Source organism: Callorhinchus milii, unplaced genomic scaffold (genome assembly GCF_018977255.1).
Source record: "Callorhinchus milii isolate IMCB2004 unplaced genomic scaffold, IMCB_Cmil_1.0 Scaffold1274, whole genome shotgun sequence".
In the NCBI taxonomy this organism is placed as follows: domain Eukaryota; kingdom Metazoa; phylum Chordata; class Chondrichthyes; order Chimaeriformes; family Callorhinchidae; genus Callorhinchus; species Callorhinchus milii.
Genome location: NW_024706015.1, coordinates 1 through 17,195, shown reverse-complemented (window position 1 = coordinate 17,195; position 17,195 = coordinate 1). Strand labels below are relative to the sequence as shown.

The 17,195-nt window shown below is 56.2% G+C and overlaps 1 protein-coding gene across 2 annotated transcripts; it reads left to right on the top strand.

Annotated features, from left to right (window-relative positions):
- Positions 1 to 4,387: 4,387 nt before the first annotated feature.
- Positions 4,388 to 14,286, top strand: LOC103173311 (eukaryotic initiation factor 4A-II). 2 transcript variants are annotated; one of them, XM_042346662.1, is made up of 11 exons: positions 4,388 to 4,460; positions 6,850 to 6,916; positions 7,627 to 7,759; positions 8,261 to 8,400; positions 8,894 to 9,062; positions 9,955 to 10,064; positions 10,899 to 11,042; positions 11,373 to 11,510; positions 11,975 to 12,064; positions 12,432 to 12,511; positions 12,643 to 14,286. In XM_042346662.1, the coding sequence occupies exons 1-11, from the start codon at positions 4,435 to 4,437 to the stop codon at positions 12,785 to 12,787; spliced, it is 1,242 nt and encodes a 413-aa protein (XP_042202596.1). In that variant the 5' UTR covers positions 4,388 to 4,434; the 3' UTR covers positions 12,788 to 14,286. The 2 variants fall into 2 exon arrangements, with proteins under 2 accessions (XP_042202596.1, XP_042202595.1); XM_042346661.1 differs by having other exon boundaries at positions 6,847 to 6,916.
- Positions 14,287 to 17,195: the final 2,909 nt, after the last annotated feature.

The following is a 17,195-nucleotide window of genomic DNA, read 5'->3' as shown; positions in this document are numbered from 1 at the left end:
ATAAATACTCACGGTTTTGGGGGGGGGGGGAGGAGGGAGGGGTGGGCGGAGAGGGGGGGAGAGGGATGGAGAGGAAGGGTCCGACCCCCTGACTATTTAATAATATTCCTTGCAATTTGACAAAGCGCCTTATCAGGTCGTTGAGACGTCTCGAAGGGCTGTAAACGTACTGGAAAGTGAACCGACGGCGTATTTTGTGGCCGATTGCGCCCGGCAGCGTCCCACAAACCGTCGGGGGTTGAGCGACCAATTTATTATTATTACTATTATTGTTCCTTTTTTGGGGGGAGAGATTATTACCCCCTGGATCAGCCCATCGACCCGCAACTCGGTTCCTTCCGGCCGGGAATCGCACCGCCCGGGTCCTCTCGCCTGCGAGGCGAGCGATCCCACCGCTGAGCTGCGGGGCGCCACGTGCAAGTCCCAAGGCGCCGGCGGGGCTGAGCCAAGCTCGGAGCGCGGCATAATTAGCTGCGCCCGCAAAATGCTCAGTCACTACACTTCACAGCGTACGCCCGCGAAGAGCTTCGAGACCTTGCAACAACATGATAAGCTGCTGTATCAAGTATTATTATTATTATTATTGAGTGGACAATGAGAATAAAGTGTGTCCTTCCCCACCACCCCCCCCCCAACAATAGATTATACTCCCCCTTTCCCCCCCCCACCCCCACCTATAGAGGAAACACCCACTCACTCAACTGATCTAACTGAACTGATCTCAAAAAGTTTCCTATTTATTAGAGGCAGCGAAGAAAAGTCTCGTACAAGTTTTGGCACAGAGTTGAATTAAACGCCCCCCCCCCCCCTCGATGGAGAGACCAGAAGCGCACTGGGGAATGAGCTCCCACCCCCCCCACCCCACCCCTCCTTACCCCCCAACCCCCACGGGCTCAGATCAGCGCAATCGCCCCACGAGAAGAAACTGGCCCGAGACACAGCTAACGTCCGGCCAACAGGCGGCCAGACTCTGGTGGGGGTGTGTGTGTGGGGGGGGGGGGGGGAGAAGATTGTGGGAGAGATAGTGAGAAGTGGAAGGGAGATGAGAAGGGGGAGAGAAGAGGAGGGGGGGAGAGGAATGGGGGGGGGAAGGGAAGAGGATTTGAGTGGGGAGAAAAATGATGGGGACCTCTGTAGTGGCTACGGCCGGTGGTGGAGGAGGGGGGGGGGTGGGGCGGGGGACAGAGTGGGGCACTGGACCTCATCGAGGCAGAGAAGTTAGACCAACGTAGGGCACCGCACCCAAAACGGACCGACAACGGTGGCCACGACCCCCCCCTCTCCTCTCCTCTCTCTCTCTTTTGTAAATAACACTTGTAGCTTTTTTTCCGTGTATATAACGCCGGGCGATCTCACGCGGTCAGGTACTCGGTCACAGCGAGACATAGGCCTTTGAGACGCACACGCACGCGCGCCCGTGCCCGCGCGCGCGCCCGCACCCGGGGAGCGTGCAGGGGAGGATTCCCGTACCGTAGCGGTTAGAACAATTCGCCTCGCGAGCGAGAGGACCCCGGGTTCGATCCCCGGGCGGGTCAGGTCGGGCGGGTTTCCTTACTCCGCGCGGCTCTGCTCGATGTCGCTACTCGATTGGGAGTGCTTTCCGGGGTGACGACCCCTCCCCGAGAAAATGATAATAATGCGATGGCTCAATCCGCGGGACGTCGCCGGGCGCAACCGGCGGCCACGTTTCGCTCCCAAAATGCACAGTCACTCCACTTTACGGCGCTTTGAGGTGTCTCGACCATATGATGATATTATTATCATTTTAAAAAAAAAACCAGTCTTGTCCTTATCTTACGTCTCTCCCCACAACCATCAACCTCACCGGGGAGGGGGAGAGGGCGGTGAACAGGGGTGGGAACCCTGTGGCCGTTTTTGAGTGGGGAGGGGGGAGACTTCTGACACTTACGGCTGCACAAGAGACAAACATTCCAGCAAACACAGGTGTCGGGAATCACCTTCAGTTGATTTACGCCTCTGTGCGTGTTTTTTTTTTAACGTTACGCGAGATAAGCGGAAGGACCCCTTTCATCCCGAACCCCTCTTTCTCCGCTCCCCCTCTCCCGACTGACAGGTCTTAAACGTGAAGGTTTTCCCTCCACCCCCACCCCCTTTTTCCTCGAGCGAGCGAGCGGAGGGGACAGTTGTTAGGGTGACCGGCGGCGGCGGTTTGAGTCGCGTTGGCGAAAAAAAGAAGTCGTAAAGTGAAGTTGTTCGGTGTTTGTTAAAGGTCCCGACTCCAGTTAAAGCGAACGTTTTGCTTCCTCTCCGTCACTCCCCCACTGCTGAATTCGAGAGGGGTTTTCACCCGCTGTTCCCCTGCGCCGCCCCCCCCCCCCACCACCACACCCCGCGCCCCCCCCCCATCCTCTCCCGAGGCTCAGCGATCAGGGCCCTGCTGTGCAAGGACCAAGATTCCATACAGAGCGCCAGGACTCTCTCTCTCGTTGGTTGGGGTTGGGGTTGGGGCTGTGGGGGGGGGTGGGGGAGGGAAGTGGGGGGAGAGATGGGTTGTTACTCGATCCCTCTGTCTGGCATTTTTGGGGGGTGGGGGGGGGGGGTGCGGTGTTGTGTTTTTTGTATTTCTTGTGCCGGATATTCTTCGTGTACGATCTATCACTGTTGTATGAAATCAAGACGTCTCGTCTCTTGTATTCACACAATAAAGGTCTGAATCTCGAGCACAGACCCCGCTGTCTGGTGCGCGTGTGTGCGTGTCCGTGTGCGCGTGTGCGTGTCCGTGTGAGAGCTCAGCGGTTAGAGCCCTCGCCTCGCCAGCGAGAGCCCCGGGTTCGACTCTCGGACGGGGTCAGGGCGAAATGTCGGCCGAGTTTCCTTACTCCGCCCACACGGACAAGTAAGTAGGAACCTGGTTGTTGGTCGATTGGCTTTTTTTTGGGGGGGGGGGAGTGGTGGGGGGAATAATTCCTTTTTTAAAAAAAATGAAGTCACGCGACCCCACAACTCCCAACTCCGTGGGACGCCGCTGTGCGCAATTGGCCGCCGCGTTTTGCCCGCAATTCCGCGAAGACGCCTCGAAGATGTGGGAACAAGAAGATTCCGTCCACGGAGCGCCTCTCGCGGCGGGAGGACGTCCCGAGGCGCCGGACGGGAGATCCGGCCCTCGGGAGACGAGACACGGAGACGAGACCGAGACACGGAGACGAGACCGAGACACGGAGACGAGACCGAGACACGGAGACGAGACCGAGACACGGAGACGAGACCGAGACACGGAGACGAGACCGAGACACGGAGACGAGACCGAGACACGGAGACGAGACCGAGACACGGAGACGAGACCGAGACACGGGCTCGAGACGTATTGCTGCTCTGTAACCCGAGTGCAAAGATTTTTTTTTTTTGCTCAGGGCCACAGCGATCCGACGCTCTGCGTGACATCCCGTTGTCCTCGTGGGGAAGGGAGAATCTCTAACCCCCCCCACCCCCCCCGGCCTCACGGGATTCGCCGCCAAGTGTAGTGACTGTGTGTATGCGTGTGAGTGTGCGGGGGGGGGGGGGGGGAGGGCGCTCGCAGGCGCCTCACGGGATTCGCCGCCGAGTGTAGTGACTGTGAGTGTGAGGGGGGGGGGAGCGCGCGCAGGCGCCTCACGGGATTCGCCGCCGAGTGTAGTGACTGTGTGTGTGCGTGGGGGCGGGGGGAGCGCTGGCAGGCGCCTCACGGGATTCGCCGCCAAGTGTAGTGACTGTGTGTTTGATGGGTGTGTGTGGGGGGGGGGATTCCTGCTCTGGGACATGAATGGGACCACGTGCTCTCCTGGAATGGGAATTCCCATTTCCGGTCCAGCATCACGTGTCCCCCCCCTCCCCCCCTCTGCTCTCTCTCCTCCCTCCCCCTCCCCTACCCCCAAAAAAAATGCCCCTCCCTTTGGACCAGAAGCTGTTGTGCCCTCTTGTGAGCAACACCGTGAGAGAGAACCGTTAGCAGCGGCTTTCTCTCTCCCCCTCCATTACACACAATGGGAACGGGACCGGAAGTGCTCTGACGCTCAAGGCTCTGGTGACCGGCCGGCGCCGACGTCATCGCCGGTGACGTCAAGCGGGCGGGCGGGCGGGGGAGAACGGGACGTCATTCGTGTGCCGTCCAATCAGGAAACCGGCCGGCGCGGAGTGACGGACCGGTTGGCCAATCAGGACGCGTCCGCCCCCCCTCCTGGTCTCCGCCGGCGAATCACAAAGCAGGGAGGCGGGGAAAGGGAGGGGGGGTAGGAGCATCCGCCGGGCGCCGGCCAACCGGGATCGTCCGGGCGGTGAGCGACCGCGGTGGCGACCAATGGGGCGCGGCGCCTCGTTGAAGGGCGTGCGGGCCGGCCAATGGGCGGCGAGCTCGGGGGGGCGGGCCAGGGAGGCGCCCGGGATATATAAGGAGCCGCGGCGGGAGCTGCAAGTCTCTCAGCTCCGAAGAGTAAAACGATGTCAGACGACGGCGCGGATTTCAGGTTTGTTCCTTTTCCCCCCACCCTCCACCCCGTCATTCCGGCCGCCGCCGAGCGCGGCCTCGGAGCGGAACGCGAGACCCGAGGCCTCGTTTTTCACGTAATTCACATTCGCGACCGATGAACGGCGGTTTAAAAAATAAAGCCCGAGTGAGGTGATTTTTCTCTTCCCCCCCTACCCCCGGCCACCCTTTCCCGGCCAACCCCCCCCACCCCGCGGCGAGCGGGGCCTCGTGTTCTCGACGAGCGGCCATTTTCTTTTTTTTCTTCCCCTCCGTCGTCGTCGAGTGTGTGTGTGTGTAAAAAAAAGAGAGACCACGCGAGCGGAACCGCTGCGCCGCTCCTTACCTTCTCTCTCTCTCTCTCTCGCTCTCTCTACGCCGTGTTTTTTTTCGCGAGCGGGAGGTCGGCCCGATGGGGGGGGGGGGGGGGCGAGGACCGTTGGGTAGGGAGGAGGGGGGGGGGGCGGGTGGCGTTTGCTGCAGTGAGGGGAGGCCGCAGCGCGCGCGCGCGCGGCCTCGGAGTCGGCGGTTGGGTGGAGTGGGGGGGGGGGGAGAGCGGAGGAGGAGGAGGAGAGGGTGTCACGTGTTCTCTCTCGCGCGCGCCCGCGTGCGCGCGCTCTCGCCTCGCGCACCACAGCCCGCGCGGAGCTCCCTCGGTCGACCCCGTACCGCAGGGCCTTTCTTTTCTCCCCGACCCGACCGGTCCCGTCGCCCTCTCGCACAACCGCCCGCGGGAAGGGAGGTGGTGGGGGGGGGGGTCGCGCTCCCTCGAGCGTCCGACCCCGTAGAGGCGCTTTCTCCCGCCCCTTAGTCGTCATCCATTGTCGGTCCCACACCTCACCCGCGGGGGCTTCCTCGGGCGACCCCGTAGAGGCGGTTTTTTTTTTCTTCCCGCCCAACGGTCTCTCCGTCGCGCTCGCGTTGCCCCCCCTCCCCAATCGACCGTTAATCCTAACGGTCGTTAACTCCTCTCCCTTCTCCCCCCCCCCCTCTTCCTCTTCTCCCCCCCTCTTCTCCCCCTCTTCCTCTTCTTCCCCCCCCCCCCCTCTTCCTCCTCCCACCGTCACAGCCACGATACCGTTGGCGCGCACGTCACTCGCTTGCCCGCCCCACCGTCATCTCGTGACAGGGTACGGTTACGATCTCTTCACCCACCCCCGTTATCCGGTCCCTACCGCCTCCTGTTGATGGGGGGGGGCGATCCGTGGCATTCCCTCACCCCCACCGATCGCCATTTCCTTTCTCCCCCCCGATCGACCCGGGCCGTTAAGACGGACGCCCGCCATTATGGCCGCGACCGCTGGAGTCGGGTGGGAGAGAAAAGGGGACTGTGTGGAGGGGGGGAGGGAGAGGGAAGAGGGTGATTATTTTTTTAATGTGGGTTGGAAGTAACGTGACCCCCCCCCCCCCCGCCCGCAGCTCACACTCTCGCTCTTTCTCGGTTACCTCCGCGCCGCGAGCGAAGGGAGGACCGGGGTTTGATCAAGAGAATATTTTTATATATATATATATATATATACGTTTGTGACGTTTGAAGTGAGAATACGTTATGTCTGTGCCCGCTTTGGGGGTGTGGTGGTGGTGGGGGGGGAGGCGGAGAGAGAGAGGGGGGGGGCGCTGGGCGTCCGACCGGCGCTGAGCTAAAATGGCGGCCGCGCATCCGTCTCGTCTGCCTTCCTCTCGGGCCCACATGGCGGCACCTCGCGCACTGCGCATGCGGCAGCCTGGCCCGATGACGTCAATGCCCCGGCCGCGCGCATGCGTCTGAGCCCTCTCTCTCTTCCCCCCCCCCCCCCCCACCAGCCCCGCATTGTTCCACAGCCTCCGCTCAGCCGGCACTGCGGGGTCCTAGCGCCGCCACTCTGACTGACTGACTGACCGTGATTGCGGTTTTCAGTCTCTGAGTCAGTCTCTCTCTCCCCTTGACAATGGATTCCGTTGCGGAGGATGTCCTGACCCCCCCCCCCCCCCGAGTGTAACGTTAGTCACCGAGTGAGTCAATCCACGGGAATTTTGTTTCATTTACAAAGAGAAGGCCATTCATCTGATCTCTCCGCCCCCCCCACACAGCACCCCCGAGGCTGTTATTAATCATAATCTGATGATCCTAAAGGCTAACCCGAGTTTAAACCCAAACTCCAGCCCCACCCCCGAACAAAACGGGGCTGGATTATGGCTGCATCTGTTCATGTTTCCAGGCTGAGGTGACTACGTGACTGGGCTTGAGATTGGCCGTGATCAAATGGCATGGCGGAACAGGCTCGAGGGGCTGAATGGCCTCCCGTTCCTACGTTCCCTCGCCCTGTTCCAACTCCCAGCCAATGTTGGTCTCTTTTGTTGTCTGTTCTGCGGCCTCTGATGGTTAATGCCAGTTTCTTTTGCACCAGAAGTAAAGGTCATGGGGGGCCTAGTGGATCAAGTGGACCCGAAGGGATGGAACCTGAAGGCATCATTGAAGTGAGTAAAACCTCTGGTGTTTTGGTAGGTGGGGGGGGGGGGGGAGTGAGGAGGTTTACTGGATGCTGAGGGAATCCATTGTGCAGTTTGGGTGAGTATTTTATTGTGTGGAATTTTTCCGGAATGGTATAAAGGAGCTCTGCACTATAAATACAGTCTGACCCAGGCCTCGCCCTGAGGGAATGCAATGTTTACCCCTGGCCTTTCAGTGGCAGGGTCACGCCCACGGTGGGGTAGCTTAGCTGCTTGGAATTTTGCTTTCACAGTGGCTGAGAGATCATGGTCGACCGATGCCAGAATTAGCCTTGAAGTTTATTCAGTGGGTTTTCACTGTGGTGATTTAGCGCCTCTATATTTTTTTAAAGGGCTGGTTTTGTTACCAATGCTCTGTTCCTGCAGGTTTCAGCCTGTGTTGACAGTTCCTGTTCAAGGTTATCCTGCCCTGCCCTCGGGCAGTGTCATGGGGGAGGATGCAAATCAGCCACATTGTGGCCTGTTTTACACAGCTGGCTATCTCTTGTAAACAGAAGTAACCATTCCCTGAAGCATCAGGCCAGTGTGTGACAGGCAAAATGCTTAGCGGACTGGAGAGATTGGGGATTAGGTGGAAATTCAAGTTGGGGTCCGATGTCATTGCAGGGTATGGATACCTGAGCTACCCTGTTGGGTGAGGAATAGAACTGAAATTCGCTTTTCGAACTTTTTTGCAGAGCAACTGGAACGAGATTGTCGACAACTTTGATGACATGAGCCTTCGTGAGAACCTCCTGCGTGGGATCTATGCTTATGGTTTTGAGAAGCCGTCTGCTATCCAGCAGCGGGCCATTCTTCCCTGCATCAAGGGTAGGTCATGTGAACGATGGCAGTTTGAATGATCGCTGATCTGGAAATCAGGAACAGGGCAGTGTGGCTGTTAAGTCTTAATTGTGCGCAAAGCTCAAGCGCATTGGCAGATTGGAAGAGACTTTAACCCTCTACTATCTTTGGACTCTTGCTTCCGGGTTTTAGCTGCAGTTGCAAAATGGTCGCATTATTGTAACCGGCAATATTTTACTAAATTTGTGAATTGAATTCATGAGAGGATCTGATATATTCCTTGCTGACTGGAACATGTGCTCTTTGTCTCTTATCCCCTGTCACCTGGGCGGAGATGTACCTCAATGTGGTGCTGTATCTTAATCTGACACGGGGTATAATAACTGTCCCATATTCATCCCAGCCTTATTCTACCAGTGAATGTGTGTTGGTTCATGCTGTGGGCACAGATCACACGCGACTCGGATATCTTGGAGGTGATGAGTTAGTTGCGTCCTTGTGATTATTGATGTTGATGTTTGCTCCTAGGCTTTGATGTCATTGCCCAAGCCCAGTCTGGTACAGGCAAGACTGCCACGTTTGCCATCTCTATTCTGCAGCAGCTGGAGATGGATATGCAGGAGACCCAGGCCTTGGTTCTTGCTCCCACCAGAGAGCTGGCTCAGCAGGTAAAATTCCTCATGCAACAATCGCAAAGGTCTTTGTAAAGGAGAAAGCTTTCTTATTTCCTCCAGACCCACAAGTAGCAATCGATTATTGACTCCGGTAAATGACTTGTCCTGTCGCACAGTGTTAGCAAATGAGAGGACCCAGGTTCGATTCCCGGACAGGGGGAAGCATTGGGCAAGTTTGCTTACCTCACACCTGCCTCGGTTTACTTGGCAGTAACTTAAGAACCCGGTTGTTAGTTCAACACGCGCAATATTGCAGGTTCTGGAAATCTGAAACAAAACAGCAGTCACTGGGAACACTCCGCAGCAGGATCTACGGAGAAAGGAAAGTGGGTCGTTTGTTAGTTGATTGGCAGATCATTTTTCTGGGGCCAGTGATCCCTTCCAAGAAAAACAGATGTATTGCTCTGGTCACTCAATCTACTCAGATATAAGGATTATTATGTATTTATGTCAGGATTCTGACACTGTGCGTTGTTCCTGATTTCAGATTCAGAAGGTAATCTTGGCTTTGGGAGACTACATGGGAGGCACTTGCCATGCCTGCATTGGTGGCACCAGCATCCGACAGGAACTCCAGAAGCTGCACTCGTCTGCTCCCCACATTGTGGTCGGAACTCCAGGGCGTGTGTTTGACATGATGAACCGCAAGTATCTCTGTGAGTATCAGGACTTTACCTCTTGCCCTTTGAGTAGTCGAGGCCAGAATCGTCCCAGTTGATCAGCGTTTGTGAAAGGACAATAGACGGTCTGCATTAATGTACACTTGGTGTACATGGCGGGGGTGGGGATTTTGTATTTTTCTTTACCAATGATTACTGCTTCCCTCACTGACTTGTTGGGTGGATCAAATGCAGACGTAAGTGGCTCGTCTCCAGGGAGTTTCATTTTTCTATGCTTCAGTGGGTTTTAATTAGAGCTAAGCCATTTAGATGTGAAATCAGGGGAGAAAAATTCACACAAAGGATAGTGGTAATCTGGAAGTCTCTCTCAAAGAGGCTGTGGGCTATGGCTGGATCCATTTATATTTTCAAGACTGAGATAGGTAGTTGGGCATCGAGGGATGTGGGTGATTGGATTTGAGGTACAAATCAGCCAGAATCTAATAGAATGGCGGAACAGGCTCAAGGGGCTGAATGGCCTCCTGTTTCTCGAGGAGCGATCTTTACACCACTATGATCACCAGTTGACTGGGATTTTTTTTTAACTTGAGTCGACACGTTTCCCATAAGTGGGTATTTCCTCTGGAGCGTGTGGACCAGCCAGTAAATGCCAGACTCCTGACATCAGACATGTTCTGCTGGGCTGCTACTAAATTTGGCGCTGGCTCGAAAGTGAGGGGGCGCGGGCGGGTGCGACTGATTCGCAGTGATGCTTCCCTGATGTTTGAGGGGCGAGTTCACTGCCGCACTGCTTTGCGTGTCGGAACAGTTGACCCAACTGTGAGGATTTCTGGCCCGGTTCCACCTTGCGGTCAGAGATGCTTGTGATTGCAGATTCTTGTCTCGTTTCCGCTCTGCGAGAGCTCGTTTGATTGATCTTTTGTTTCAGCTCCGCGGTACATCAAAATATTTGTTCTGGACGAAGCCGATGAGATGTTGAGCCGAGGGTTCAAGGATCAGATTTATGAGATATTCCAGAAATTGAACTCCACCATCCAGGTGAGGCTTTGTTTGATACCATGTACAGTCGCTTCAAATCAATTTGATTTAATTATTGGGCAAACTTGTGTGGGATGCCTAACGAAGGGGGGGGGCTGATGATCATAATATTCCTTGCATTTGATAATAGTCGTTATCCTGTCTTCTCGATGTCTCACACAACAAAGTAGAGTTATTATTTTGTGGGTGAAACACGGCAGCCTCTCGCTCACAGCAGTGTCCCACAAACCGTCGTGGATTGACTGACCAGATGATTTTTTTTAAGGGACAATTTGATAGGCAATTGCTAAAGGGCAACTGGAGACCAGGTGATAGAACCAGTTTATCAAGTGCTGTGATTGTTTTTTTTTTTTGCCAATTCACTTGAGTGCTCAAGTTCCATTAAGTCTATCAAACGGCTCTTCGGTACGAGCTAAAGCCCACGTCCTATTCAAGTGTCTTGCTGGAGTTGAGAACTTTGGAAATTTCTGAATTTCTCATCGGTGACAGTAGGATTTGTGGGACGTAGAATACATAGTCGCCCATCGAGAATGCAGCTGCGGACCTCTTTCTTAATGTCCAGTGCTTCTGCTTGGAGATGTGGTTGTTGACATCGCACCAGTCCTCCCTCCCCTCGGCGTGGCACCGTACCCCGACACTGTCGATTGCTCTGGGTCTCTACCCCGCAGGAGGGGTGCTGTGTAAAGGCAATTTGTGGTTGGATGCACAGTCAAGTCAACCTGCTGTTCAGACTTGATACGTCTGCCCAGAGCCTTTTAGTTGCATGGCGTCTGCTTTCGCTCTGCACATTTGACGTTATTGTCGTGTGCAACTCATTTAGAGTGTTTTACACAGGTGGTTTTGCTGTCTGCTACGATGCCGGTCGATGTGCTGGAAGTGACTAAGAAGTTCATGCGTGAACCCATTCGTATTCTTGTGAAGAAAGAGGAGTTGACCCTGGAGGGTATCCGTCAATTCTACATCAATGTAGAGAGAGAGGTGAGGCTGGTCTCCGGGTGCCGTGTGTACTGGGGTCTGGGGTAACAGCGCAGAATGTACCCGGCACTGACCTTATTGCGGAACTGGGATTCGAGCGAAGACCCGAAGTGGGTGTTTCCAGAGAACTTTCTTTTCCACGAAGTCTTTGTACTTCACTGGGTTTCGGTTCTGTGGTAGAGGAACGGTCTGTTCTCCACTGTGATTGCCATCTAACTGGGCTTTCACTACTATAAAACAGTTTACATGCGTTCCACAAATCTTAATTCCAGTGTAATATTTTTTATCTGTGCAGTGCTTATCGATTGCTTTATGTTTTATGTTCCTCCTCAGGAGTGGAAGCTGGACACTCTGTGTGATCTGTATGAGACTCTCACCATCACACAGGCTGTCATCTTCATCAACACCAGGAGAAAGGTGGATTGGCTGACTGAGAAAATGCACGCCCGGGATTTCACTGTGTCTGCTCTGGTGAGTACAGCTAACACCAAAGAAACGCTTGTTACAGCAGTCGCTGCTCGTGGCCTTCTGTCTGACCGCCGGCTGAGCGTGCAGTTAGTACGGCACCTGCTGAAATCATTTGCTTCTTAGTGACGGGCTGAACTGGTGACCTTTTCAATGGCCGTTGCATCTGAGATGTAGACGTAATGTAATCGTGTCGAGATACGGGCGGCCCAGTGTTGCGAGCACGAATATTCTGCGCTTCGTGCGGCTTTCGAAGGGAGGTTGCGGGTGTTAAGTGTTCCATTTGTTTCCCCCGTCTTTATAGCGCTGTGTTTTGTGTCAAGGTTTGAGTACACATTCGCACCCCCAGCGTAGCCTTACCTGTGAATGCTGAGAGTCCGCGCATATACCTACGTGTGGGCGGCGTTTCTCCTTTCCCACGCTAAAATTGTCCGTGGCTTGCAATAACTCGCCGTGTTTGAATGTTGCAGCACGGTGACATGGATCAGAAGGAGCGAGATCTTATTATGAGGGAATTCCGATCAGGATCCAGTCGTGTTCTGATCACTACTGACTTGCTGGTGAGTTAAGGTGCACAAGGCCAAACAACCACTTGACTTGCATCCTTTCGGTACGGAGCTGGTAATCTCTGGAACTCTCCCTCCCTCCCTCCCTCCGCCTCGCCCTTTCCTTCCTCGAGTCTTTAATCGCGCGTCTCGTGCAGGGTAGCGCCCCAGAGCACTTCCTCTGCGGTCGCACCCGCGCGCACTCACTCGACCGTGTCGCGCTCAGTCGCTGTCAAGCGCTCGGGGGGTGACACTCTGCATCGAAGGGTTCTGCGGAAATGCAGATTGTGCAGCTTTTTCCCCCCCCCCCCCCCTTAACCGTCTAATTACTTGTGTGCCGTGGGCAACCGACCGCAAACGTAATGGCTGTCGTTGCTTTCAGGCCCGTGGGATTGACGTGCAGCAGGTTTCTCTGGTTATCAACTATGATTTGCCTACAAACCGTGAGAACTATATTCACCGGTGAGTGACCCTCCTGTCCTGTCTTATTTACTGTCTCTCCCTGGACCCTGCCTCAGGCCAGGGTCCCCTCCTCTCTCTGCCCAGCCCCAGTGCACTCAAGTCTCGTTTCCTGTCCCCCCCCCCCCCCTCAGAATTGGTCGCGGAGGTCGCTTTGGACGCAAAGGTGTTGCCATTAACTTAATCACCGAGGAAGACAAGCGAATTCTTCGCGACATCGAGTCTTTCTACAACACTACTGTGGACGAGATGCCGATGAACGTGGCCGACCTGATCTAATTCCGTTTGCGAACTTTTCGAAGGTTATGCTGTGATTGCTGACTTATTTTTGCGGTCGCAGGTTTTTTTTAAAAAGCAAAACAAAAAAAACAAAACTAGAATTCGGTGTTGGGTATCGGCTGGATGCTCCGAACCGATCGTGTTGACGACAGCAGCCTCTGTGGTCAGCTTGCTCTTCAAAGCATTCCTCGGCCTTCCCTCCGGGGGGGTGCCGGACTGGTATCGTGGGGGTGGGGCGGGGGGAAAAAGAAGTACTTATGGGGTCATTAAAGTTTCTGGGTGCCAACTTTTTCACACCCAGCCCTCTTTTAGGATTAGTCTCGTTAGATATTCTTTATCATGTAACCATGTATTTGCGGACTAGGAAGTATCGACGTTGTTTGAAGTCTGCTAACTACGTTAAGCCGACCTACTTCAGGATCATGTTCTGGGGGGTGGTGGGGGGGGGGGGGGGAGATTATTCAGAGTGTGGAGTGTTGTGCGGTAATTCTTGGGATGTGTGTGCTGATCATGGGTGGGGGGGGGGTGGCGAAAGTGTACAAATCTTGCATTGTCTGTATAGTATTTATTAAATGCTGTTCAATAAATTTGTATTTGTTTACCCGCACTGTCCTGGAAATCTCTTCGGCCGTTCCAGGGTGGACTTGTTCAGATCCGAAAACCTTTTTATTGTCCTTTTTTTTTTTTGTGTGCGTGTGTGTGCGCGTGGCTCGCGCGCACCCCCACCCCCCCCCCACCCCACCCCACCCCGGGTGCAGCGGCGAGCTACGCAGCGATTGGTGTGTTCGCAGCCTTTTTGTTTTGTTTTGTCCGGCCCTCCCGTCGCAAAAACAGCGGGAGCGGAGCGTCCGTGGGTAGAGGTTGACCGCGAGACGTTGCATTCGATTTGGCTTTGCCTTCTGTGGTGCTTTCTCTGTGCGAGATTGCAATCCCCGGTCGGTCGGTTGGTTGGTTTATTCAGCCGGGGGTTTGGTGCATTTAAGACATGACCACCTACCCCCACCCCACCCCACCCCCTCCTCCTCCTCGGGTTGGGGTGGGGGGGGGGGTCCAGGGATTGCAATTAATTAACATGGATTCCTATGAGACATAACTTGAGTTGTACATAGTTGCTGGTTAAGGTGCAGAGGATGCGAGCGTTGGGGAGACTCCCAGGGGGTGTGCGTGCGTGCGGGTGTGTGTGTGTGTGTGTGTATGTGTGTCCTAAGATGTCTACAGCTCCTGACTCGCCCGTCTTTGAACGGACGAGAACCGTTTCTTTTCCGTTCGGGTCGGGCCGTTCTGAATACGAGGATGTTTTTTTGTGTGGGGGGGGGTGGTGGGGTGGGGGTGACCGTGGGGCTTGATTCTCGCCTGTCGATTATACTTCCCTATTCCGTTAAAGCATGAATAAAATAACCCCGAGTGTTTTCAGCGGAAGTCTTGTACGTTTCTCGCGGGGTGGTGTCCTGCCATGTATTTTTTAAATATAATAATAAAAAGAAACAAATGCACCCGGATTTTCAATGTCGCACTTTAAAGTGATGTGTTTGTCGGTCGATGGGCATTAAAAAGAAAACCTTCCCCCCCCTCCACACCCCACCCCACCCACACCCCTCTGCGGAGGGGCGAAACCTTCACCGGATTGACCTGCGGGGCCGAGTTGATTCGCGGCGCGTTTCCGTCTGGCGCCGCGTGTTTTATTTCCTTACTGACTCGCTCCTCGCCTCCCGTCGTCCCCCCCCCCCACGAAGAAAATAATAATAATGGTCGAGTTTTGACGCAACTCCTTGTCGTTGCGCGGCCGAGACCTTTCGCGGAATAAGGGGTTTAGCGCCGGGCGGGCGGGCGTTGGGGTGGGGGCGAAACGCGGCAGCCGGTTAGTTGCGCGCGCGGCGCTGTCTCGCGGACGCTCGGGGGGGGGGGGTCGTGTGTCGTTCCCCCCCCCCCCCCAATCGCGTTCGGAGGCGATGGCGTCGAGTGCTTTTGGCCTCCGGACGCGACTCGCGACCGTCGGGGGCCCCTTTGGTCTCCGAGCGCTCCCCGAATCCAGAGCGCGCGCGAGAGAGAGAGAGCGAGAGAGACCGACGTCCTCTGCCGAAACCCCGGAGGAAATTAGTTCGGTCTTATTTTTTTTCGGTCGAACTTCCCCAAATCCGGTCTTTCCTTTCCTTTTCGCTTTCGAAATGGTGGAAGTGGGGGGGAAAGGGAGCAAAAGGCCCACACAAAATGGTGGCCTGAACCGGCCGGTCACCCGCGTGTACTCCCTCCTGGTGTTTCTCAAGATGGCTGCTTGCCTTCCTTCCCCTTCTTCCCGACCCGTTCGGTCGGGGACGGACGGTCCCGCTTGCGTGACCACCCCCCACCCCCACCACCTCCCCCTCGTGCTTGATGACCGGCGTCTTCCGAGGCGCCTCGAAGCGCTCCCACGGGAGAAGTCGGGAGGAATTCTTACTCCCCGCTGATCGCGCGGCCGACCCAGTTCCCGCTTGGTCGGGGCAACGCGGTTGTGATTATCGTTCGGGAAGAGCGTCGGTGCCCTCCCCCGACGGGACTACGTCTGCTGGGAATTCTCTCCCCGGAAGACCGGGTGGTGCCGTTGACCCACCGGCGGCTGTGGAGGGATGGAAAGGGGGGGGGGTGAGCGGTTGGGGCGAGACGACGCCTCGAAGCGCTTCGCGGGTAACGCCGCTGAGGTGGATGGGCTCCGCGGGCGCAACGCGGCGGCCAAGTGCGCGCGGCGGTGTTCCGGGCAACCAGGCGTGTGTCTGCGCGCGCGCGCGCACGTGTGTGTTGCGTGGGTGTGGGTGGGGGGTTGGGGGGGGAGTAAGGAAACCTGCCTGAGGTTTTGCCCCCGACCCGCCCGGGGATCAGACCCGTGTCGTCCTCGCTTGCGCGGCGGTGACTCTTAACGACCGAGCTACAGGGCAAGGGGGGAGAGAGAGAGAGACGGGGAGAGGGGGGAGAGAGCGAGAGTGGGGGGTGGGGGGGCGCGCGGGGGGGGGTGGGGGGTGTCTTGTGAGAGCTTCGTGTTTGAACCCGTCTATAGATTCACTCACTCCTTCCCCCAGTGATTCACTGTGGCCTTTGATCATGAGACACACACACAGTGGGGGCGGAGGAGGAGACACACACAGTGGGGGAGGAGGAGGACGGCGGGGGGGGGGGGGGGGTGGGGTGGGGTTGGGGGGTGGAAAGGGGAACACACTTGAACGGAAATGCCGCGGTCGACTGACTGACTAACTGTCTGACTGTCAGGTGGTTGGCCATAAAACGTGTTGACATCTGCTCTTCTGGTTTGTGCAGAACCAGCCCCAGTTCCTCGTGCTTCCAAAGGCTGATGACGGCACAGCCCAAGCCCGGCCCCGGGCCCGTCGGCAGGACCTGGAAGGGCCGACCAGTCACCGGGGGGGGGGGGCAGGGAATCCTCCCCCCTCGGCTCCCGTTACCCCCACAGCCAAAGCCCCAACTAACTAACTAATGGGGGAGTGGGGTCCGAGCCGGGAAAGCTTGGCCAGACGGCACTCGCTCTCTCTCTCTCTCTCTCTCTCGATGGCCGAGCTGTGTGTGGGTTTAGTTGGTTAGACTCCAGCTGTTGCCCCCGAATGCACACTCTGGACTCCCCCCCCACCCGATACCCCACTCCCCCAAAGCCTCGACTCCCGCCAACCAACCTGCGCCTAATACTCTCCAGAATCAGGTGAAGAGAGAGAGCGCATTCCATTCCGAAATGACGGCGATGGGTTTCCGCAAACGTCAGACACCCGGCTGATCCCCCCCCCCAACCACCCCACACCCCCTCTCCCCCCACACCCCCACCCCCCAAAAAGTCTTCTAAACCCCTGAGGCACCCGTTCAGGGCTGCGGAGCCAAATTATAGGATCGGGGCAAAGCTTTTGGGAGTCCATGTTTCTTCCAGCCGCCCTACCCCACCCCCCCACTCCTCCTCCTTTTTTTTTCTTCGAGTTAATCATTACCAATCCTTCTGTGTAACAAAGCACCTTTGATCATTTTTATTATTGCCGCTCCTCAAATAACTTGGCGTTTATTGTCGGGAGGGAACTTTGATCGGTTTCTACACTTGATCTGAGGATAATGTGGATAATAATAATAATAATAATAATAATAATCCTTGCATTTGATATAGCGCCTTTCACGTCGGGAGGAGGTCCCGAGGCGCCGGACAGTTGGGTCAGGACCCGAGCATTGGGGGGAGATGGTCAGGGTGAGGGGAGGGAAGGGAGGGAGCGAGGAGGGGGGGGAATGGTCAGGGTGAGGGGAGGGGAGGGAGGGGGCGAGGAGGGGGGGAATGGTCAGGGTGAGGGGAGGGAAGGGAGGGGGTGAGGAGGGGGGAAATGGTCAGGGGGAGGGGAGGGAGTGAGCGAAGAGGGGGGAGTGGTCAGGGTGAGGAGAGGGAGGGAGCGAGGAG

Excerpts from the sequence above, each read along its gene's own strand:
- LOC103173311 (XM_042346661.1), top strand. The coding sequence starts at position 4,435 with ATGTCAGACGACGGCGCGGATTTCAG. Across the intron at positions 7,760-8,260 it reads CATTCTTCCCTGCATCAAGG|GCTTTGATGTCATTGCCCAA; the intron begins GTAGGTCATGTG and ends GTTTGCTCCTAG. Across the intron at positions 12,065-12,431 it reads TGATCACTACTGACTTGCTG|GCCCGTGGGATTGACGTGCA; the intron begins GTGAGTTAAGGT and ends CGTTGCTTTCAG.